This window comes from Mustela putorius, unplaced genomic scaffold (genome assembly GCF_011764305.1).
Source record: "Mustela putorius furo isolate JIRA1106 unplaced genomic scaffold, ASM1176430v1.1 tig00003845_pilon_pilon_pilon, whole genome shotgun sequence".
NCBI lineage: Eukaryota > Metazoa > Chordata > Mammalia > Carnivora > Mustelidae > Mustela > Mustela putorius.
In genome coordinates this window covers 87009685-87034156 of record NW_025421998.1, presented here as the reverse complement: position 1 = coordinate 87034156, position 24472 = coordinate 87009685, and the positions used below count along the sequence as shown (strand labels likewise).

Below are 24472 nucleotides of genomic sequence, written 5' to 3'. Positions count from 1 at the left end.
AACTTTAACCTGTGAAGTTAAAAGCTGAGATTGCGACAGCACAGGTACATTCTCTCTCTCTCTCTCTCTCTCTCTCTCTCTCTCTCTGTGTGTGTGTGTGTGTGTTTAACATCCTAGGGAAACTTCGACAAAATTAGTAATAATTTTACCTGCATTTGGCGTTACAAAACCAAGGGGAGCTCACTAACGTATAGTAGGGCATCATTCTTGTTAGAAAGCTTACTGTTTGCCTTAGATCATTTTGAATTTGTACCCAGAATTAGTTTTGCCGAAATTGGTTTTTTCCTCCAAAATTATTTTATTCTCATTATGCTTGCCAGCAGGAGAATGAATAAATACTGGGTATTCGTACAGTGTTGATCTTACTCTGCAAAAACACTTAACAGGTTTCACAGCTATGGTGCCCATCTTGTTGGATTTCTGTAGCCGCTTTGGCAGAGATAGGCAGGGCTGATATCATCCCTATATTATAGGTTAGGAACAGTGGAATGGAAGCTGAGGGAGTCTGATGGACTTGCTCAAGGCTACAAAATAGAACCAGAAAGCAGATCTTTCAACCTGGTCCTGGCTCTGTCTGGACATTACAGTTTCAGTGCTTAAAATAATTGAAAGTATTAATCAAGATGTTACTGCTTCACCAGAATTCTAATAGGTGATTCAGTAACACAGTGCCCACTTGAGAGTTTATCATAGTATTAGGGGGAGTTTCTCATCAGTGTTACTGTGGATTAACTAGCTTTTTTACTGCCCTCTTGGTTAAAAGGGTTCATGAAAAAGCTTAAAGCAAACATTGCAAAAGAGCATGTTGTGACTGGTGTGTATTTTAACAAAAAGAAAAATCTTATAAGCAAAACTGGAAGGAAGGTGTGACACAACTTCAAGTTGAAATATCTGGGAAGACAAATGGCCTTTTGGGTAGCACGAGACCTACAGTTGAATTAAAACCTCTCCACATACAGACTGACGAAGTTGGTCACTCAAATTGTAATTTTAAAAACTGCAGAAACAGTACACTTGGAATATTGTCTTCATGTCAGAAATGCACCTTCGTGCTTGAAAATGATAAAAAATTACAATCGATCCTTACAACTGTTCTGTTCATCTTTATTGATCAGGTGCAAGAAAGATAAATCGCAGCCCAAATAAGATTATAGTAAATGTTAGCATCGTAGGGGACTCTAGGTTGATAGAGAGCCATTCATCATCTCAAATGGTGACCTGTCCACTGCTCCAGCCACCCTGAGTCTGCTGTCTAATCACATACCTATTGATTTTATCTACATCCAGCAAACCTGGATGTGACTGTCATTGGGCAACCCAGATTGTTAAATGCAAAGGGGTCACTGGTGTGAAGAGGATTTCATTTTCATTTTCTCCCCAACCAACAATGATTTATTAAAAAATAAACTACTTCAAGTCATGCATGTGAAACCTGAGTGATTAGGGATTGAAGGTGCACAATAGACCACTGTATTGTGTAGTGTTCTTTTGTACTGGGACACATTTTGCAGGATATTTCATTGAGTCTAAAGGTGCTGGGGTCATTTAGGCCACCTCCTACAGCAAAACAGGTTTCAAAGGAGCCAGCCAGAACAGACAGTTTTAAATTTTCCTGCATCAGGAAAGGCATTACTTTCCTATTGCAACTTGATTTATGTTGCTTGTGTGTTCATTTATGTAATAGTGGGAACGTTTTTCCTTTTTTGGTGTAGAAATCACCTAAGTCCTTCCTCTGTTCTTACTGACAAATTTGTTATAAATGTTGATGCTCTTGTGGTCATAGGGAGGCACTAGATAGAACTCATTCTCCTCCATAAAGAATCCTTCTTGAGGGCAAAAGTACTGTGCTTAAAAAAACAAAACAAAACAAAACAAAAAACCAACCTTGAATAGCCTAGGTAGAACATTGGAATAATAGGCGAAATATGTTAAGAACTTTCTCATGGGATCAAATAATGATGCATTTTAACTCTGAAAGTTTATTTTAATTATAACTTGTATGCCAGCAGGTACACTATTATTTAAATGGATACCTTTCCATGCATTTTTAGAAGTATCTATGTCACTTATGCAAGAAGTCTTTATCCTTTTGCTTGAATGGCTGAACAGAGATTTTACGTATTGTTTGTAATTTTAAGTCCTGCACACGTTTTGTCCTCTTGGACAGTGAAAACTATACTATCAATCTTTGTCCACAGAGCTCAGAGTTCTACAAAGTCACCACTGAACAGTATCAGAAAGCTGCTGAAGAGGTGGAAGCAAAGTTCAAGTAAGTTTTGAACACTGTTACAGTTACTGTTCTTGACAAGATGCAAGTACAACTTTATCACTTTTTGCACAGAAGATAATTTGTTGCTTAGCCCTCTGGAATACTTGGAAGTGTATTTGGAAGGACAAGGTGTATCCATGTTATCTGCTGTTGGCAGAATTCAAACACAAGGAAAGAGCCTTTGTTGAAAGCTTATTGCAACTTAATTTTATGAAGTAAGAGAAAATTAAAAGCAACGGTAATAGAATTTTCATTTGGAATCATACTACCTAAGATAGGCTGCCCTTGATTATGAAGGTGATGTGAAATTGCTATTAATAACAGAAACATAGAGACCATTCGGTTTTATGTAATAAAATGATGGGCATGTCCAAATTTGAGTACTACTTTTCTCATGTTTAAGCTGTTTTCATTTCTTCATATGTACCTTGAAAGCATTTAAATCACAGACTTTACCTTGCATTTGATTATGAAGGTGATGTTAAATTGCTGCCTCTGTTAATCCTTGGAATGTTTAAATGAATGTTCTGTAATTGATGGATCAAAGTGTCCATGACCTATAGCCCTGTACTTTCCCTTTGCTGCCAGTTCTCATGATAGGTAAGAAGACATCATTCAGAATTTTCCTGAGAGTATAAATAGTTCTATTGTGTAACCGCTGTTAGTAGCACATGTGCAAATTAGCGAAGCAAAAAAAGGTGTTGTGACAGGTTTAGTTGAAAGATCACACTGGGCTCTGACCTCCTTCCTGGTGCATGTTTATAAGCATTTGATAAAATGATTAAACCCTAAGGTGTAATGTTATTACTTTCTGCTGTAGTACAATTTGTATGGTAATGGATAATAGTGTTCTTTTAATGTTGATTTTTTTTTTAAATGTGTGTGTGGTTTTTTTTAATTTAAAGATTGTTTGAGTTGTAGTTAAACAGACCTCTAATCTTTGTTAGTGAATTCTCTTTTTAGGGACAATAGGGAAAGTCCTTCTGAGGATGGGCCACAGATCTCATTCTTAAAGGTTAATGTGCTATCTTAAGTATTTAGGTATAAAATTGGGTATGGACTTGATTTTAAAAGGTACTTTACATATGCATTTTTTAGTTACCTTTTTATCTTTTCTCCCTAATGATAAAGTAGCATTCATTAACTTTTTTTATTTTCTCATGAGAATTTTTGACTTGGCACTCTGGGTATTTCTTCATTGTAAGAGAACAGCTCTTCAGATAACTATTTTAAGGTAAATCGAAGGAGATCAGTTCTGACTAGGATGATCTGTGAAGTTCTCATAAAGAAGGTACTAATGTGGTTGAGGCTAGAAGGAGGAGTACTCAGTGGATGGAAAGGAAAAGTATTCAGAAGGAAAATTACACGGTCTAATTGGTGGGTGAGAAATCAGTTCAGATCAGTGGTTTGATTCAGAGGGACTTGTGCAAGACAGAGTTGAAAAGGTCGGTAGGGGTCATCATTAACTAAGAAGTTGGTCTTCATTTAGTAAGAAGTTTTTGGAAGATCTTTGACCAGGTAAATGCCCTGATTTCTGACCTTGAGTAATATTAATCTGACAGCGGGTGTGAGTCTCGATCGGAGGCGTGAGAAACAGCAGTGGTACTACATGAGAGGACTCTGTAAGCAACAGAGAAAAGGAAGAGATGGGTACAAACAAGTCATTGAAAGATTAGATAGGAGTTGGCAAATACCAGTGCATTGTTGGCTAGGGCTGCCTGACAGAGTCCCGCAGATCGAGTGGTCTAACAGAAACCACTTGCAGTTCTAGAGGCCACCAGTCTATGATCAGCAAGCCAGCGGGGTCGGCTTCTCCTGAGGCCTCTCCGCTTGGCTTGTGGGCGGCCGTCTTCTCCCTGTGTCTTCACAGTGTCAGCCCCTCTGCATGTGTTTTAATCTCCTTTTCTTATGAATCACATTGGATTAGGGCTCACCATGATGACTTCATTTTAATGTAATTATCTCTTTGGAGCCCTTCGTCCAAATGCACTTTCTGATACCCGTCATTAGGTCTTCAACATCCGAATTTGGGAGGGGGAAGTTCAATTCAGCCCATAACACCTGGATAGAGAGGCCAGGGGGTGGCAGGGACCAGAAATAGAGGTTTAGCAGATTGGAAAATTGGTGGAGGCTGGATTTTTATAGAGTTAAGTCTGGTTTGAGATGAAAAGAATCATTCTTCTGAAAGCCCCGTGCACCTGCCATATCCTTCAACCTGGGCTAGCCTGCTGGCAAGTGAGAGGGTACATGGGACACAAAGCCAAGTGTCCTGCTGGCTTACGCTCTCCAAGACAACATGGAGCTATAGGTTAGACTTTGTTTTATTTATTTAGTTTTAAAGATTTTATTTATTTGCGAGAGAGAGGGAGAACAGAGAGAGAGAGAGAGCAGAGAAGGAGAGTGAGAGGGAGAAACAGACCCCCGCTGAGCAGAGAGTCTGACATGGGGCTCGAGCAGAGGACCCTGAGATCATGACCTGAGCTGAAGGCAGACACTTAACAAATGAGCCACCCGGGCGCCGCTAGACTTCGTTTTAATCAGAGCCTCGGCAGCTTCATCTCTCTTTACCTTTAGAAGATATTTCTCTTTATTAATTCTACTCTCACCTCCTATAGTAGAGAATTTGGCCTTTCCCAAAGGGAGGTCTGGCCTTTATACTCATCTTCTAGGAGAGGTAACCTCTCGGCCCTTGGAATTTCCCAAGCAATGGAAGTGTCTCATTAGTCGTGATGGGCCCTTTGGGCCATGTGGTATCAGCCCAGCCTCTGGGGAGGTAGTGCCGGTGACTGAATTGAGCTGAGCAACATGGGCAGTTAGTCAAGTCCATATAATGAGGTCCCAGTGAAACCCTGGGCACTGGAATTTGGGTAGGCTTGTCCCATTGATAATACTCTGTGCATATATTGTTACAGGTTGCTGCCGGGAGAGTAGAACATCTTGAGGACAGTGGAAACTTTGCATCTGAAGCTCTCCCAGACTCTGTCCCTATATATCTCTTCATTTGGCTGATTCTCCTTATCATTTCCCATAATAAGCCGTACTTATGAGTTTAATAGCGTTCTATGAGTTCTGTGAGTCCTTTTGGTGAATCATTAAAGGTTAGAGTGCCTTTGGGAACTCCTTGAACTGGCAGATGATGTCAGGGTGAGGACAGTGTTAGGGACTGTGCCCTCAGACTTTGTAATTCGGCTAAGTTTAGTACAAACAGAATTCCAGGTTTTTATATTCTGTGGGGGAATTTTAAGAGCTAGCTTTTCAAGACAGTGACTTTAATTATATTATTATTATTATTATTATTATTATTATTATTTTTGGCACTAACTGCTAGACCAAGCTTCCTAGACACTGTATTTTTGATTTGCAATAAGTTTGTTGGCTTCACACCTAGAAAGTGATAGTGCTTTGGCTCTCAGAGGTGCTTCGCATCTTTGAAGGCCCTGAAATGGCTCAGTGGAACTTTGTTTCTCCTTACAGATTTGGCCATCCCAGGTAACCATGACGGCTTTAATCTTTTACAAGGCAGTATACTATCTCCTTTTCATTTCATGACAGAGCTGATCTTAGTGGTCCCCCTCAGACAACAGCTTGGAGGGACTTTGAGGAGGATTTAGTTAATTTTATCTGATGGAAGGTTTCATGTGGGTGCATCTTGGTTACAGGAGATGGCAGCTTTTTAAATTACAATTTCAAGGGCAATATTATACACCTAATAGGGGTTCACACAAAATCATTGTAAAGAGAAAGAAAGCTAAGAGCATTTGAAGCCACACATGATAAACACCAGTCGCAAGGATCCATCCTGCCAGGATAGCTTAATGGAATTATTTTAGGGATGCTTAAATATTAACTCACACTTCAGCCCTTCAGTTTATAGTTTTGGCAGGAAACCATTAAAACACTTTAGATTTAATGGAATTTTTCCCCCTATTTAATCAACACGCCATTTATTCAGAGAGCTCCTCTGTGACATGCCCTCTGAGTTCTGAATATACAGCCATGAAGAAACAGGTAGGATCTTACCAGTGTGAACCTCGGAGTCCATCAGAGAGCAGGACGAAGACAGAATTTTAAAGTCGCTTTTGAAAAATTCTAAGTTCTACTGTCATGGGATAATTGTATCCCTAATAAAAATTAAAAATACTATTTACATTTTTTTCAGTAGGAATTAAGCAGTTTGGGAATTAAGAATGTATGCTGTTTATTTTCCTACAAGAGCTTTTACCCCACAATAGCTTTAACATTTTAGCTATAAAATCCAAATCACTCAGCAAATCAGCAATTTTTTTTTATATCTAGCTTTTATTTAAGAGAGAACCTTTGCTTTTCCCAGTCCGACTAGAACCAGTCACTGTTAACAGTTCCAACTGCTTTTTATCACTCCTTGTTATTATCTGTTAAATAGAGCAATTTATGGTGTTAGTTCTTAGTTTGATGATGCTGGGGCCATGTCACGTTAGCTCAGCATACTGAGAATTATGCCCCGTGTTAATCCTTATTCTCCACCTGATAGGTAATTAATTTTAAAAAATACTATATTAAATGGCACATTGATGGTACTTAGCATAGGTCTAGCATAAGATAAATGCCTAGTGAATATTTGATTTTATTGTTTTTATTGTTCTATATATACTCTATATATCTAATATATTTATTGTGGTAATGTTATTTTATTATTATGTCCAACTCAAGTTATACAACTTTGCAGCAGAAGAGAGATTTCTGTATTTGTTTCCAGATAAAATCTACATGATGTTAAACCCTCCTCTGGAAACAAACAAACAAAAGCAACAGAAAGAGTTCTTATCCTCTGGGTTCTTATCCCAGCCCAGCTGAAGACAGGGGATGAAGCCATGAGGCTAGAGGAGGGAGAGGACCTCTATCTCTGGGTCCCTCTCAGAACCGCATCTCCTCGGGGGATTAGAGCCTGGGTCCCACCTATGCAAGAAGGAAGCATTATTACCAGGGTGTTCTGTACATACAAGTTTTTATTTAATATAAAAATCAATATTAAGCACATATCAAAGAAATGTAGAATATTCTGAAAGCAAGGGAAACCTCATGAAGACAGTGCAGTATCAAACAAATGAAAAGCATTTTGAAAACAATTGATAATTCTTTCCCATGCCGTCGTAGATAACAACGTAGCCCAGTTCCACCTTCCATAAAGGAGAAAGTGTGAATGTGGGAAGCAACATAGGTCTGTTCGAAATATTTTGGGGATCCTCTCATTAGACGTGTAACATTTCAGCTTGTCACCAGTTTTGGTGAAAGACGAGACACTTGTGAAGGACTACAGTTTGTGAGATTGTATGTGAATATTCGTAATACTCCTTTGTGTGCCCGACTTTATAAGGGTTTTCACTTTTATCCTTGAACGAAGTTGTTGAAACCTGACTTATAAATTTGGGCTCATGGAAGAAGCCTGGGTTATCCTTACAAGGAATTAAAAGATTAGTTACCCTGTGGAAGAAGTTTAGGTGATTTTAGAGTATCTGAGGAATGCTATGCAAAACTCTTAGAGATAAAGTGGATTTTATAAGTATTACCATATATTCAAAGTTTCTCTCAGTGTAAAATGCTTTAACTTAAAATATTTTTGGTTTTATTAGGTTTTTCACTTTGGCCAATGTAGGGATGGAAAAGTTATCCTAAACTTGGTCTAGGTTCTTTGGCTGATCAAATAATTAAACTGATATAAAACCAATTAACAGGAGAAAACAGCTCAGAGTGTAGTAACGTGTATACATGAGAGAGACCTGGAGAAAGTGAGTAACTCTCCAAAAGGGCCAGAACCATCAACCTTAAAGGGCACCTTCAGCAAAGGACAGAAGATGTGAGAGATATGGAATCACTTATGGGAGCGCAGTAAGCAAGGGTGCGGCTGTTATGCAGACTCCAGTCGTCGTCTTCCCCACTGATGAGAGTTTCTGGAGGTGGGTCGTGCCCTCTCCTGATACCGCAGGAGAGCTGTCCTGGCTGGTGCAGGATTCCTTTAGACATGTCAGCGTCTCCCTCGAAAGGGTCACATCTGTTTGGTTTGGAGAGCTGCTCATGTGTTGGCGGTTAAGTAAAAAATCATCAACCAAAAATAATCCTTAGGCCAGATGTGTCTTGGGGTGGCAGACCTGCTCCTTTTCACCGGCAGTCCTGTGTTTTGTTTCTCTTCTGGGTGGCTGGTTTTAACAGCTCTACTGCAGATGAGTTCGTGAAGCTGAGGATGACACGCCACTGGTATCAGCAGGTGTTTCTCGTGTTCTCTGTAATTACACACGGGATCATGGACAGTTTTAAGCAACAGTGTTTAAAGATCCTGCTTAATTGGCTGTAAAATAATTAAATAAGGTTTTGACTGGCAAATTTATAATTCTGTTAGATGCATAAGCCGGTGCGCTGGAATGTCAATGTGACTTCGGTTTGGAAATATTAGATTAATAGAACTCATTGTACTGCAGGTACAAAGTTTACTCTGATTAATAGTCTCAAAACTTTTCCAGAAGTGTGGCCAACTAAATTTATGTTACTTACCTTTTCCTTTTAATTAAAACTTATTTCAAAAGTTTGCGCTGTTCGGTTCTACTGTGCTTCTCTTTCTGGTTTCTCCAAAGTGGAGCTCCAGCAATTTTTCGGTGACTCCAGCTGCCTTTCTGAATAACTTGCCTTATCAAAAGGATTAAAATTATATACTGTTGTACATGTGTTTGTATCCGCAGCTGACAGGTACCCCGCACATCGTCTCTAACACATATTGATGTCTGCTTATAACCTACTTTAGTGCTGCGTGAATGGCTCTGATAGGCCAAATATACATGATAAATGTTTTATCTCTGATTCTCATTGATCAATTTCTAAATGATCAAATGGTTTCTCTCAGTAAGACACTAATTCACATTGATCAAATTCTAAATGACCAAGTTGACTTGGTTTCTGCTGAACACAAATTGTATTAAAACAACATTACTTGAACATGCTGTCTTTTCTAATGCAGGAGTTATGTTACCAGCAGTTACATTATAACTAGAGTTATTGTATTATAAAGATGTCTCCTTCATAATGAAAAGTTTACACAAGAAGAAAAGAATGCGATATTGCAGGAAGAACAGGGCTTTGAGCAAGGATTTGGGCTTTTACTAACTAATTAAATTCTGCATTTGTACTGGGCCCTCCTTCCCCTTTTTTTAATTTGAAAGGCTGAGAGCAGGAAGCATAGCAGCTGCAGTGGTGACATTTTATCCCCTAAGGTCCTCGGAGCCAAGTAACATCTTGATTATTCATAGTAAGAGATTTAGTAACCGAAGAAGAGGCAAAATTCTAGATAAAGTAAATAAATACCTGTACCCTTTGTGTATAAACTTGGTTTCGATAGCGTATTTAGAAGTTTAAGGTTATTTATTGTTTTTCTAAAAAACAGTCACCTATGTCAACTGGCAGGGTATCTCAAGCCCTGTAGAGTTTGTCAGTGTGTTGCTGGCGGAGGATTTGAATTCTGAAATTGAGAAACAATGTTTATGAGCTGAAGGATATACTTTGTATATAAAGCTAATGGCAATTATACATTTGGCTGAAACATCGCCTTGGTTATTTAGAACAACTAATTCCTCGGGCAGGTTATTTATTACCTCTCTGGCTTGTCTCTTCCATCTGTAGAATGTAAATTATAACCGCCACTCTCTTTAGGGCATCCAAGCTGAGAAGGTTTTAGAAGTTGAAAAAGAAAAGAAAGTTGTCATTGAGCCTCATCTAAAAATGGTTGTAAATGGTTGTTTCACTCAGTTCTAAGACACTGGCCGCCATTTTAAGTATGTTCTGGATGCTGTTGGCAGCCTTTCGATTCTTCCTCAGGGTTATGTGCTGGGTAGTCTGGCACCTGTCAGTGTATGAGTCTGTCTCCCTTTCCATCCCCCACATCCTACCCAGCTCCAGCCACAGACAAGTCCCAATTGAAGTGAGATCTGCTTCGGAACACACCAGTGTTAGACAATGTTTCATATAATAGGCATTTAAAATTGGTTAGATTGTTGAAGAAACCTTGGGTGATTAATGCTTTTTTTGAAACTGCTTTAAGATTGGAGCCCTTCTAATCAGATCTAAGTTAGTTTCTTTTTGTTCCTTGGTTTGGATATCTATATTTAGTCCTTGCGCTATCATCTGAGGGAACAGAAGTAAATGGCAAGAAACACGATGTGGGAGTTAACTTTTTGTTTGTACTTTTTCTCTGCTTCCTAAACTTCCCTTCGCAGCCTTCCCCTCAATCCAGAGGTGAGTACAGAAAGGGGTGGCAGGGTGGCAACGTTGGTTGGAATATAGGGCCCCAAAGGGCAGGTGCAAGAGTGTAAACCAAAGGCAGTATGGTCTGTTTCACAAAAAAGGACATAGACTGCAGCCATCACATGAACATCTGCAGTTGGTGACAAGGTCAAGAGAAGGTTACTGCAGCCACTTCCTCCTCACGTCAGCGTAAGTAGGTAAAGGAGCCTTGAGTGGTGACAGAAGCTGACAAAGGTCCAGTCCAATTAGCCCCATCCTATCCAGGACCTGGAACTCTTTCTTATCTCTGTCCCAGCTATGGTAGTGAGGGTTGGTTTGGTTTGCTTTGGGCATTCTTTTTACTTTAATCTCTTTGTGGATGTTGTATGGAAATGATCCTGATCAGTCTTCTTGTGGCCCTTAGGTTTGTGACCATGAGCTCCTGAATTCCTGATTTGTTCCATGTGAAATAACAAATTGTTCTGTTTTCCCCTAAAAGTACATTAGCATTGAACTTTCATCCTTAATCAATACAGTCCATTAAGAATCTAGCATACCCTACATGGTTATATGAAATATTAATTGCACACTGTTAGATAAATGGAGAGTCTGCCCGAATGATAGCTTGTTTCTTGCCTTGTACCATAGTATTTAAAATGAGAAATTTGGGGTTCTAGAGTGCATGGGATTTTGGAATTTCTTTACTGATCCTTGCTTATTTGAGTCATTAACTAAACTCGCAGCCCAGAGTTCCCAAAGGCTATTTCTAACTGGGACTAGGAAGTTTTTTCCTCTTGCTCGTTCTGTCTAAAGTTCCTTTACATTTTAAAGATCCAGTAGAAAATAATTTTTGATTTTCCTTTGATGTTTTTAAAGATGAGAAAAAGTTCTTATGCTTTTTGAGTGCCACTCAGCTGTAGGTAGAAAGGAGAGAAGCTTGTAAGGAGGGTCAATTAGAGTTAATTATTGTCTGACTGACCTGCCACATTTAAAATGTTCAGGAAGAGTTTTGGGACGTAGATTTTTCCTTCTCTCCTTTTGTCAAGGTTACAGAGTTAACCATCTTAAAGACATGAGCATGGTTAAAAATTGCATCACAGCCATTATCTACACATAAAAACGATAGCTGTCAGGATGGTCTCTGGGAAGTTGTATAGGTTCAGCCATATTGTAAGATCCAATTATGTTTTATTGCTCCACAGTTTGGTAAGCCTGGTCCAAACACTATCAGGTCTTCCTGCCTCTAACCAGATAATTAGGGCTGTCTGAGGCTGCCCTTTCACCATGCATGAGATAAAACCATGGTAGTAAGATTGAAAACACCTTCTCGGATAATTGTGCTTAAATACACATTTCCATAGTTCATTTGAAATTATAATTTATCATGAAATGTCTCATGGTTTCAGTTTATTAAGGATTCTCATTGCTGGCTTTTTCAAATTTTCTTAAGACATAAGCAAACAAAATACAAAAGTTGATAACTTGGTCCTTAGCATAATTTAAAACTTGTGTTCATTGAAGGACACCATTAAGAAAATTTTTAAAATGGGGAAAAGATTTGAACAGATACTTCAAAGGAAGATATAAGGATGGTCATTAGCCATGAAAAGTGCTAATAACATCTTTAGTTATTAGGAAAATTTTAAATTAGGAATTTAAAATGTTGGAATGCTAGAAACTGTAAGGACTGACTACTAATTGTTTGAAAGGATGTGGAGAAGCCAGAATTTTCATCCTTTGCTAGTGGAGTTCTAAAACTTCGGGAAAAGTTTGTCAGTTTCTTATAAATTTAAACATACATTTGCTCTATGACTCAGCAATTCTAGTTTTAGTTATTTATCCCAGAGGAAAGAAAACAGACATCCACAAAAGTAATTGTACACATATATTTGTATCAGGCTTTTCATAGTAATCAAAAACTAGAAACAGCCCCAATGGTCCAGAGAATGGATAAACCAATTGTGGTATATTCACACAGTAGAATAGAATCCTCTTCAGGAGTTTAAAACAACAACAACAACAACAAACCCCTCAAATTGATACATGTAATAACATGGATGAATCTGAGAAACTTGTTAAGCAAAAAGAAGCCAAACACAGAATAATACTATGTGCTTCCACTTATTTGATTCTACAGATGAAGTTCAAAAATAGGAGAAATTAGTCTGTACTGACAGACATCAGAACAGTTAATGAATGGGGAGAGAGGGCAATTTGATTGGAAAGAGACACAAACCTTCTGAGGCACTGGAAGTATTTGTTTTCTGGATAATAGTATACAGACATATACAATTTTTACTACAATATGCACAATTAAGATAGGTGCTTTTTACAAAGAATGCTAATTATTTCGAGTATCTTTGTGTATAGTGTAAGAGAATGGTCGATTTTCATTCTTCTACACATAGCTGTCCAGTTCTCCCAGCACCATTTATTGAAGAGACTGTCTTTTTCCACTGTGCATTATTTCCTGTTTTGTCAAAAGATTAGTTGACCATAGAGTTCCAGGTCCATATCTGGGCTCTCTACTCTGTTCCACTGGTCTCTGTGTCTGTTTTTGTGCCAGTACCATTCTGTCTTGGTGATCACAGCTTTGTAGTAAAGCTTGAAATCAGGCAAAGTGATACCCCCAGATTTGTTTTTCTTTTTCAACATTTCCTTAGCAATTCAGGGTCTCTTCTGGTTCCATACAAATTTTAGGATTGTTTTTTCCAGCTCTTTGAAAAATGCCAATGGAATTTGGATCAGGATGATGTTGAAATTATAGAATGCTCTAGGCAGTATAGATTTTAACAATGTTTGTTCTTCTGATCCATGAGCATGGAATGCTCTTCTATCTTTTTGGGTCTTCTTCAATTTCTTTCTTGAGTGTTCTGTAGTTCGTCAAGTACAGATCCTTTAACCTCTTTGCTTAGGTTTATTCCTGACCAGGGATCTTATGGTTCTTGGTGCTTTAGTAAATGGAATCGATTCTCTATTTTCTCTTTCTTTTTTTTCATTGTTAGTGTATAAGAAAGCAACTGATTTCTGTACATTGATTTTGTATCCTGCCACATTAATGAATTGCTGTATGTGAGGTCAGGAATCCACCAAAATCCTAGAGGAGAACATAGGCAGTAACCTTTTCTACATTGGCCACAGCAACTTCTTTCAAAACATGTCTCCAAAGGCAAAGTAAACAAAAGCAAAAATCAACTTTTGGGGCTTCATCAAGATCAAAAGCTTCTGCAGAGCAAAGGAAACAGTCAACAAAACAAAGAGGCAACCCACAGAATGGGAGAAGATATTCGCAAATGACACTACAGACAAAGGGCTGATATCCAAGATCAATAAGGAATTCCTCAAACTCAGCACACACAAAACAGATAATCATGTCAAAAAATGGGCAGAAGACATGAACAGACACTTCTCCAAAGAAGACATACAAATGTCTAACAGACACATGAAAAAATGTTCATCATCATCAGCCATTGGGGACAGTCAAATGAAAACCACAATGAGATACCACCTTAAACACCAATTAGAATGGCCAAAATGAACAAGACAGTAAACAGGTGTTGGAGAGGGTGTGGAGAAAGGGGAACCCTCTTACACTGTTGGTGGGAATGCAAGTTGGTGCAGCCACTTTGGAAAACAGTGTGGAGATTCCTTGAGAAATTAAAAACAGAGCTATCCTATGACCTTGCAATTGTATTGCTGGGTATTTATCCCAAAGATACAGATGTAGTGAAAAAAAGGGCCCTCTGTATACCCCAGTGTTCATAGCAGCAATGGCCACAGTCACCAAACTGTGGAAAGAACCAAGATGCCCTTCAACAGATGAATGGGTAAAGAAGATGTGGTCCATATATACAATGGAGTATTATGCCTCCATCAGAAAGGATGAATACCCAACTTTTATATCAAGTTGGGTGGGACTGGAAGAGATTATGCTGAGTGAAATAAGTCAAGCAGAGAGTCAATCATCATATGGTTTTACTTGTGGAGCATAAGGAATAACACGGAAGACACTGGGAGATGGAGAAGTGAGTCGGGGTAAATCAGAGTGGGAGACGAAGCATGAGAGACTGTGGACTCTGAGAAACAAACTGAGGGTTTTGGACGGGGGGTGGAAGGTAGGGTGAGCCTGGTGGTGGGTATTATGGAAGGCACATAATGCATGGAGCACTGGGTGTGGTGCATCAACAATGAAAATTTTTTTTTTAAAGATTTTATTTATTTATTTGTCAGAGAGAGAGAGCAAGAGCAAGCACAGGCAGAGTGGCAGGCAGAGTCAGAGGGAGAAGCAGCCTCCCTGCGGAGCAAGGAGCCCGATGTGAGACTCGATCCCAGGACGCTGGGATCATGACCTGAGCCGAAGGCAGCTGCTTAACCAACTGAGCCACCCAGGCGTCCCTCAACAATGAATTTTGAAACACTGAAAAAAAATGAAATCTTTAAAAATATATATAAAATAAAAATAAAAAATTTTAAAAAAGCAATCAAGACCCAGCAGATTCAGGGAAAGCTCTTTACCTCCCCTGACAGCTGTCTAAAAAGAGTTTTGATAGAAGGTCTGCCTGAGGAAGAGAGCTATCACCAGAGGTAACTACTTTATCATGTGAACTGGGTCTGGTGCAGAGGGAGAAGAACATAGCCTAGTCCATGAAAGGCCTCTATATCCCACTGTTTCTAAGTGGCCCAGAAAACACCTGTTTACTGAACAGCTACTGTTTTGTTCTTCCTGAAGATTGCATTTCTTTTCTTTGAAGACCCAGACCCCTACCCACCTCTCCTTAGTTCACAATGATATATATACCTCACTCTGCCAGACTGTCTTTGTAATTTCTATGTTGGTATGGCTTCCCCATACACAGCCTATTAAATTCAATTTTTCTCCTGTTAAAAAAATGCTAATTATATTTAAAACACCCTAAATTCATTGATAATTAATTTTAACTAGGGAAAAAAGTGCCCAAAATACTAGGAGTGCGCAACTTCTAATTATAATTTGTCGGAGGTAAAATAAGTTTCTTCAATTTAATCAGTCTTCAGAAATTTCTGATTACTAACTGTATCCATAATCATATTTTTTCATCCAGTATATTTCAGTGCTTTCAAGATGACAGGAGTAAACCTTGCTTTATTTATTTATTTTCTTAAGAATCAGCCTTTTTTCCTCCTTATTAAGTTACATTTTCCTAGCACGTTCTCTCTTTCTCATTAGCCGAGAGTCATGTAGATAGACCTGGTTACATTTTGAAAGTTGTTTTTGGTGAAGGGATTTTGAAGGCCGTATTTATAAATGAAACACTTATACCGTAACACTGGTACTTTTTTAATATAATAATCTTAGGCAGCAGTTTGTTCATACTATGTATTACGTCCTGGCAAAATGCTTCAGAACTTGTAAAAGCTTGCATCTTGGCCCTTCCCTACATGTTGAAACGAAAGCACACATGTTCCCATGTTCAAATGTCGCCAAGCATCCCCAGCTTGCTCACATGGCTGCCTTAAGCTGTTTTCTGTGCTTTCTCATTCAGTGGCCAACAGTTAAATTGCCGTGTTCCTTTTGTGAGTGTGTATGTCTCAATGCTGGTAATCAACTGCGTCCCTTGAAAATTGATAGATGCGCTCATTATGGGGAGCTCTTGCTCTTGGCTCCTCTCAGGAGTCACCTCCGCTAGTGTTTCTGGATGAATCTGGCAAGAAATACTGTGCCGTGATACATCTGGCTTTGTACTCCGTTGCAAGGGCGCCCGTGTCCTTTTTCAGTGTGTTAAACATGCTTCTTTGTAGGGATCTTAAGTACAAAGAAGTCCGCTATTTGCCAATTACGGTATTAACACAAGAAAGATTAAGGGCTGCTGTTGGGTGGTGGGATTTTTTTTTTTTTTTTTTTTAATGTACTGCCATTTGTTCTTCATTTTGTTCCCTTGTGCTGCTGAGATTACACACATGCCTATTTGTGAGACATACGCACCTACTGGAGACTCTGAAGGCCACCAGCCTGCCACTGGTAGAGATCTCAACAAAGCTGCCTGCGTGAGAGGCACATTCTGTGTGGTTGATGGTGGGGATTTTGAAGGTAGCGTCCACCTGTTTCTGCTTTCCGGATGAAAAATGAATTGCCAATTACTGTAGACATGTTCAGACATGACACTTCCTATCAGTTCTGAAAAAGGGGTGTGTTGGCGAGAAGCAGAAGAGAGAAGGGCCTCCATCCTTGATCCATTAACTACTTTTTTGTGCCCGTGCAAGCTGTGGGAAGGAGGTCAGTGCCTCTCACCTTTGTTGCCCCAGCAGAGCTCTTGAACAAGATGAAGCGATCAAAGCCCAGGGCCAGCGCATCCTCATTGTCTCATTACTTTGCAAGCTGCACGCCCAGATGCTGCTGTTTTCCGCATCAGTCTTCCCTGATACACATTCCCAACACCTCCCATCACAGCTCATTGGGCACTGCTCATAATTAGCCGCTTCTTTTCTTTTCATGATCGTGTTTTCTCCAATACAAAAGACGCTAATGTAAAGAAGAAAATAACATTGCTGGGTGTACACTGCGGCTTTCACATATCCTGGGTAGTTGACAGGCAGCAGGAATCAAACGTGTTGTCACTACTTAAATAATCCATGGTTTTGGCTCGGTTAGTAGAGTTGGTTTGGGGGTGTTTTTGAAATCTGTGAATTTGAGATACTGGATTTTGCCAGCAGATCAGTATCCTGGATGCCCATGTCCTAGAGTTCCTTTCTGTGCATGTATTCTGAGACACTGTCCCCACTGTTTGGATTCTTCCTCCAGCACAGAGCTCAGTGACATCTATTTATTTTGAAAGATTACTAATGTGACAATTTTTGCTTTGGAGAATTTAAATCATCATTAAAATCAATGGAACTACCCATTGAGGGTCTTCGATGCTCTGTGGGCACTGGAAATACGGAAGTACAAGTTTGATTTCCTGCCCTCAGAGGTCTTCTACCTGTTGAGACCATGAGCTCTGCTATTGAGGTGTCAAAACCTTATAAAGAAACCATAACTGTAACATTTGTTCAAGTAAAATTGTTGAGTGTCTCCTATCACATACATTCCGGGTGGTTTTTATGAACAGGAAATAGAGAGATGAAGAGGGCATGATCCCTGACTTCAGAACACTTGAAGAATACATGGGGGAGACAGGTTAATACAAAAGTGATTAAAGTATGGTAACTGCTAATATGAAGGTACAAATGAAATGCTCTAGGAATAAGAAAGGGAAGCTGGATTACAGGGAGAAATGACTGGTATAGGCTGGGTCTTTTCACTTTGAGATTTTTGTAAGGGAGGGAGAGTAGCTTTCCATCAAGAAGGAACCCGATGCTGGATGTGGTTGGGATGAATGTGGAGGGAGATGTGATGAAATAGGAGGCCATAAGTTATTAACTCTGGGGGGTAAAGGTTTGAGGATTCAGCAAAAAAGTTCTACCTATTTGAAAATATTTTTCCGTCTCCCATCTCTGGTGTCCATGATTCTCACTGTGGAATTATGCCTTGTGAGTTGGTCATTGTTTCTAGACATCTTCTATCGAATATACAAGTGTAATGTTTGGTGCATATGCATGTATTTATTATAATCGCAGCTTACCATACCATACCCTTTTAGTTACTATTATTTTAACATTATTAATACCCAAAAATAAGCACATATTAAGCCATCATATTAATGATCTTTTAGCAAGGTTCAGGGCTTTGAGAGATTGGGACAAAGGAAGAGAGAGCAGCTGTGATTGAAAAAATAGGGAAGAGAGAATTCAAGAAAGATTTGGTTCATGGGATGCTGTGTGGGAAACTCCTAGAGCATTGTAGCAGAGGAAGAACATTTCAGATAAAGGAACACCAAAGTGAATAGGCTGGTTCCTTATTTTAGCACTGTCCCTGCAGACCATGTTGTGCGATCATCTTTTAACTGAAGTGATAGAACGATGAACTTTTAAAAATATTCCTAGCCATGAACTCTTTGAATGGCATCCTGAGAATTCATATGATACCAAATTCTTCATGTTGTTGCAGAGAATATGTTAAAAACAAATTTTATATGGTTTATATATTCAGATATGGTCTGTCTGGGTGTATGATTTGCATGCTTGCATGCACCTGAGATACAGAAAATTAGCTCCTATATTGCTAGTCTACCTAGTAAGATCCTAGTATTATCATTAAGTGAATATTTTAAAAACTTTTTCCTTCCCATTGCATTTTGTGATCAACCTTTGCCTTTTGATAGCCTTCCTAGAGGCTCAGTGTAGTGAAAAGAATATGAAATTAATAAATGCTATTGAATTTTTTAAAATTACCAAGGTGTAGTACCTTTTTTTTTTTTTGGTAACAAGGCAAATGAAATTTTTTCCTCTCTCCCAGGTTAACCCCTAAAAGCAAATCATGTGAAATTGTAGTTTGATTGTCATCCTTCCACATTCTTCTCTATCCATAGAAATGTTAGTAAAAAATAGATTTTGTTTGAGTTTGAAAAAAATATTGTGCCATATATATTTTCTTTAACTTCCATTTGTTATGCATGTATCCTCCTCAGTCAACACCTGTAATTCCAACTCCTTCTTTTAAAGCTGCTTATCATTCCATGGTGTTGAGCCATCAGAATTCATGGAGCCCATCCCCTATTGACAGGCACTCAGGTTGTGTTTCAAATTATTTTGTTTTTATGACAAGTAAAAACAAAACAAAAACAAACAAACAAACAAACAAGTATCTACTGCAGTGAAACACATTTGTATATAAATCTTTAGGAAGTGGTACTTTTGTTTCTGTAACATGGGCGGTTTGCATCATGAGCGGTCCTTCCCACTATGTGGCATTGTGCTGTTCTTTGCTGATGTAGAAAATGTATATGCTATAATAACTCATTGGGTTGTTATAAACGGTGATGAACAATATAGGTAAAATTCCGGGCGTATAGTAGGCACTCAGCGCTCTACAGGATCAATTTCTATATTGGTAGAATTGGCAGAGCTAACTTGAGAGGTATTATTACAGTGTGAATCTAAATCTGACCTCCCCAAGTATGTGTCTCTCTCTCTCTTTAAGAAAAGGAAACCCCATTTTGTGAAAATTTTCAGTTTTTTTGACTTGTGTAATTTAAAAATATTACATTTTGGCACAACCTTTAGAGTTTTTGCTGCTGGTTTGTAATTCCCTAGAGGTGAATTGAAAAGATTAGTGGTAGAACTTTTTCCATTAACTCTGGGGAAAAACTACAGAGCAAAAAATTGTCCTTTGGCAGAAATGTCAATCCATACCTCTTTGGGAGCATTTGGAAACTGAAGCACTGAGAAGCTGATTTAATAGGAGAATTGAAAACCAAAATGTATACACATCTTCACCTTTCCTAACTGACGACAAGACAGGTGAAAAATACACACTCAGAACTTGATGACGGAAAGAAAATAGGATCATTGCTCCAGAGAGTGCATTAAGGCTAGATCTGAAAAAGATCTAAGTGCTAGGCTTTTGACCATGTTCTTCAGAAAGCTGATCTGTTCTTATTAATGATACATCTCTTTGGACCTCATGCCATAAAATAAATTTCCCTTTTGTATGATATAGTGTCTAAGAAGTAGCTTTAAGAAAAAGAGAATGTTTAATAATGTTACAGATTTTGCTGTAGCAACTACTAAGAACATATGCTCATTTTCTCTTGTTTGTGGTTTTTCCTGGGTGTTGTGCCCATCCCACGACTCCAGGTCTTCTCTTAATTTTTCCTCCCATTCCATAATGGCAGTATAGCAATAATGAAATAGTGAATATCCATGTCATTGAAATTTTACTGGGTTTAATCTTTATGCATATCTTTCACTTAATGGAACAGAGTTGTTTGATCAAGTTTTCCCTCCTCCTTCCGCACCTCCATGCTTCTATTTCTACATCTGTGAAAGGTGATAATCACAGAGATGCTCTACAGGAATTAAATGAAGACCATCCTTGTTTTTGGCACACCCAAGCTGTTAGTATTTAGCTAATTAGTATAGTCATCAATAGTTCAAGTTTCTGTTGAGTGAATTTTGTGTTTTTAATTGACATCCATAACATAATTCAATATATGTTTCCCTTGGTGATAATCCCTGGACATATAAATTTGCAATTGAGAATATACCATGTCTCTAAAACCATGTGTTTAAGGACATATGTTTTCTGTCAAATCATTAGCCAACAGTTAACAACACTACTCCAAGTAATAATTATATTTTAACGTGCCAGGATGTACATAATTTAGTTAGGAATGCATATGGGAGGCCGTGCTTAGAGAAATGCCGCTATTGCTTATAGTATAGTTTTCATCTAATAACTTGTCTTACCTTTAGGATATTTATATTAATTTGAGATTGTGGGCAATTCTAGGTTGGTAGTGTATAATGAATGAACAAAATTCTTCCTAAAGTTTCTTCTGTCGTCACTTGCTTGGGATTTGGACCATAATTTTTTCCAGAAATGAGGAGGACTTAATTTGTGGTTAACTGTCTAGGTTAGTCCTCAAAGGCCTATTTAACCCCTTTATGTTTGTAGTTAAAGATGAGGTTGGGGAATGTGGGAAGGGAAAGAAGCGAAAGGGGGGAAATAGTGTATTTGCTTATGTGCTTGTGTTTAAACTACATTATGGATTTCAAAAGCTAATCTAGCATGGGTATAACCTTGTTTCTGTGAAAAAAATAAAATGTAGATCCACATATAGAGTAAACCCGGAGCCAGAAACCTTTTAAAGAATAGCTCACTCCCTTCTCCTCTCTGTCCCTTTGACAGCTTTCAAACTTTTTTTCCAGGGTTGGGGGCGCTGTTGAGCAGTGAGCGGGATTCAGTTTTAAAATGAAATCTCAGGTGCAGTCATAACTCTTCCAAATGCTAATATGATATTAAAAAAAAACATAATTGTAGTTTTAAGCTTATTGATATAATCTTTGCTAATTCTCAAGAAAACAAAGACACTTACTTCTGTGAACACAGTGTTTGAAAGTAAGGGCTAATGGTGGTGGCTACAGCCTTCTATCAGCCTCAGCACCCAAATTTTATTTGGACATGCAGCATTGCGATCATCCTGATTTGCAGCGGTCAGTAGTGGCCACTGATAATAGTTGGTTTTTCAGCAGCTTTCCTTGCGGTCTCAAGATACTCATTCATCAGTCTGATCCATAGGATCGACGGTGAGATAAGTTTCTGCTTTAAAGCTGAATTAATTGACAGTATCTAATAAATCATTATATGGAAGTGGGGACAAACACCCCAAACACCCAATATACCATATTAAAACACGGTATAAACATAACCTTTGACATGACCTCAACCTCATCCTTCTGTCTTTCATGGACCTTGGGGTTGGTTATTCATTAAAGAGAGAATGTGCCTTCCTGCTTCTGCTGCTTTGCCCACACTGCCCCGAGCACAGCACACCTTCTCCATCTCCTGCTGGGAAGCTCCTCTGTCAACAGCTGTCTTACATGTTAGTGTTTCTGAAGACTTCTTGACGCTTCCTGCCCACCCCACCTCCCATAAAAGAGCACAATTAATTGCTCCCCCTGTGTTTGTGCAACTCAAGCCCTCATTACAATCCAGTCTGTATCGTAGTTGCCCGAGCTCCTGTCTCCCCTGGAAAGTAAGACCCCTTAGCGTGTGAGCAGTGTCTTAGCCACCTTCATAGCAGGTGTTCAATTAATACCCATATTGTTATTTACTAAGTTGATTTTAGCTCTTATAAAATTTTTTCCTGCTTTTCAACTTCTGCCCTTCTACTCGAGAAGGGACCTTGAATTGACCTGAAAGGAAACCCTTGTGTAAAAAGCTAAGAATTATAGACTCTCGGGAGTTTAAAGGGTCCATTGCCAAGGTTGTCTAATCTAGTTACAGTGTGTGAGTCTCATTCCCAGTTGAAGTAAAGTGAAACCTTCTTGAGGGCAGGAATTGTGTTTTATTCTGTTCATAGCTTTCCTCCAGCACCTGGCACAGGCACTGCACTTGGTAACTACTGGTGAAATAAGTTCCTTCAGCAAATTAGAGTACTGGGGTTATGTGACATCTCTCTGTCCAGCTTAATGGTTTGCTTTGTCTAGTTGTTGGTGTTATTACAGGCTGTTAATTCAGGGCTAATTTTTTTTGGACCCTAGCTAATTGCTGTTCTTCTCCAGTACATGCCAGAGAGAAGGTAAGCATTCCTCTTGACGGTATCAGTAGGGTAGTTAAGATGATAGCAATACTCCACTATTGAACATATAGTGGAGTATTTGTTAGTTGAAAATTTGTCATTAATTGGAAATTCGTACAGTTCAGATTTCTGAATTTTTGTTAAAGAAGATGTTCGAAAAACTTACTGACCTTTGCTATGTTGATATGTTAATATTACATTAACATTTTCTAGTTAAACTTGGAACTGCCAAGGAACCCAATTAAATATATAAGAAGTTACCTTAGGAAAGCCAACTTGCTTTCCCCTGAGGTCTCTATTGTCTGCTCTACAAGTCTGTATTAAACTTGATTATAGACATTTTCTGATCAAGGCACTGGGGGAACCAAGGCATAGAGGAGAAAACTATATGCTTTAAGAGAAGGCTAGGAGAGCTGTTTCTTTTTCTGGCTCAATTAGAATTTAATGATGGTCAAGTCCCATTGACCCTAGTGGTCTGCTGCTTTGCACGCTTAGACAGCCAGCCCCCACGGTCATGGGAAGCAGTCTTGCCACATCATCATGGACACATTTACTAAGATAAATCACAGCCAAGTTTCAGTGTTAACTTCTGTTGTCAGGCAGGCTGTATAAGAAACTCTCTGGCATCAAAGCAGGATGATACTGGCATGAAGACAGACAAATAGACCAGTGGAACAGAATCGGTAGCCCAGAAATAAACCACATTGTGTATAGCCATCTAATATTTGGTAAGAGAGCCAAGAATACCAAGTGAAGAAAGGACAGTCTCTTTAATAAATGGCGCTGGTATAATGGAATATTCACATGTTAAAGAATGAAACTGGACCCATATCTTATGCCACTCGGAAAAATTAAATCGAACTGATTAGAAAGACTTAATGTATGAAAATCCTAGAAGAAAACATAGGAACAAATCTCTTTGACAGAGGTTTTGATAATGATTTTTTTAAAGAGATACCTAAAGAACAAACAACAAAATAAAAAACCCAAGTGGGCCTCCATCAAACTAAAAAGCTTGTGCACGGCAAAAGAAACCATCAACAAAGTGAAAAAGACAGTCCATGGAATTGGGGGAAAAATTGGAACGATACATCTAATCAGGGATTAATATCCAAACTATATAAAGAACTCACGTAGTGAATAGCAAAAAAAAAAAAAAAAAACAAGTAACCCAACTAAAAAATGAGCAAAGGACCTGAATGGACATTTCTTCAAAGAAGATAAACAAGGCTCAGCCTCATCAGGGACACACCAGTTGGAACCACAACCAAGTATCATGTCAGGCCTGTTAGAATGGCCATCGCCACAATAATAAGAGATTACAAAGGCTGGTGAGGATGTGGAGGGAAGGAAACCCTTAGCACTCTGGGGGGATTATAAAATGGTGCATTCACTACAGTATGGAGATTCCTTGAAAAATTAAAAACAGAACCACCATATGATCCAGCAATTCCACTTCTGGGAATATTTCAAAGGAAAGAACGTGGAAGCAGCCCAAGTGTCCACCGATAGATGAATGTATAAAGAAGTTGTGTTTTGTGTGTATGTGCATATAAATATATATAACTCAGCCATAAAAAGAGGAAATCCTACCATTTGTGGCAACACGGATGAATCCTTTCAGCCTCGTGCTGAGGGAGATAAGTCAGAGAAAGACAAAATATTGAATGATCTCACATATATGTGGAATCCAAACAAACACCCACATTTGTAGAAGAACAGATGAGACCTGTGGTTAGCAGGGGTAGGGGAAGGGGAGACTAGAGGAAGGTGACTGAAGGTACCAACTTCCAAGTTACAA

The 24472-nt window shown here is 38.8% G+C and overlaps 1 protein-coding gene across 3 annotated transcripts in view; it reads left to right on the top strand.

Moving 5' to 3' along the window:
* The window catches only part of CHCHD3 (coiled-coil-helix-coiled-coil-helix domain containing 3), a 277804-nt gene that overhangs the window by 221626 nt on the left and 31706 nt on the right, over positions 1–24472 (top strand). For all 3 annotated transcript variants that reach the window (XM_013050368.2, XM_004741737.3, XM_013050374.2), the window contains one exon: positions 2199–2269. In XM_013050368.2, the coding sequence (XP_012905822.1) occupies positions 2199–2269 (71 nt within the window). The remainder of the gene's footprint in view (positions 1–2198; positions 2270–24472) is intronic.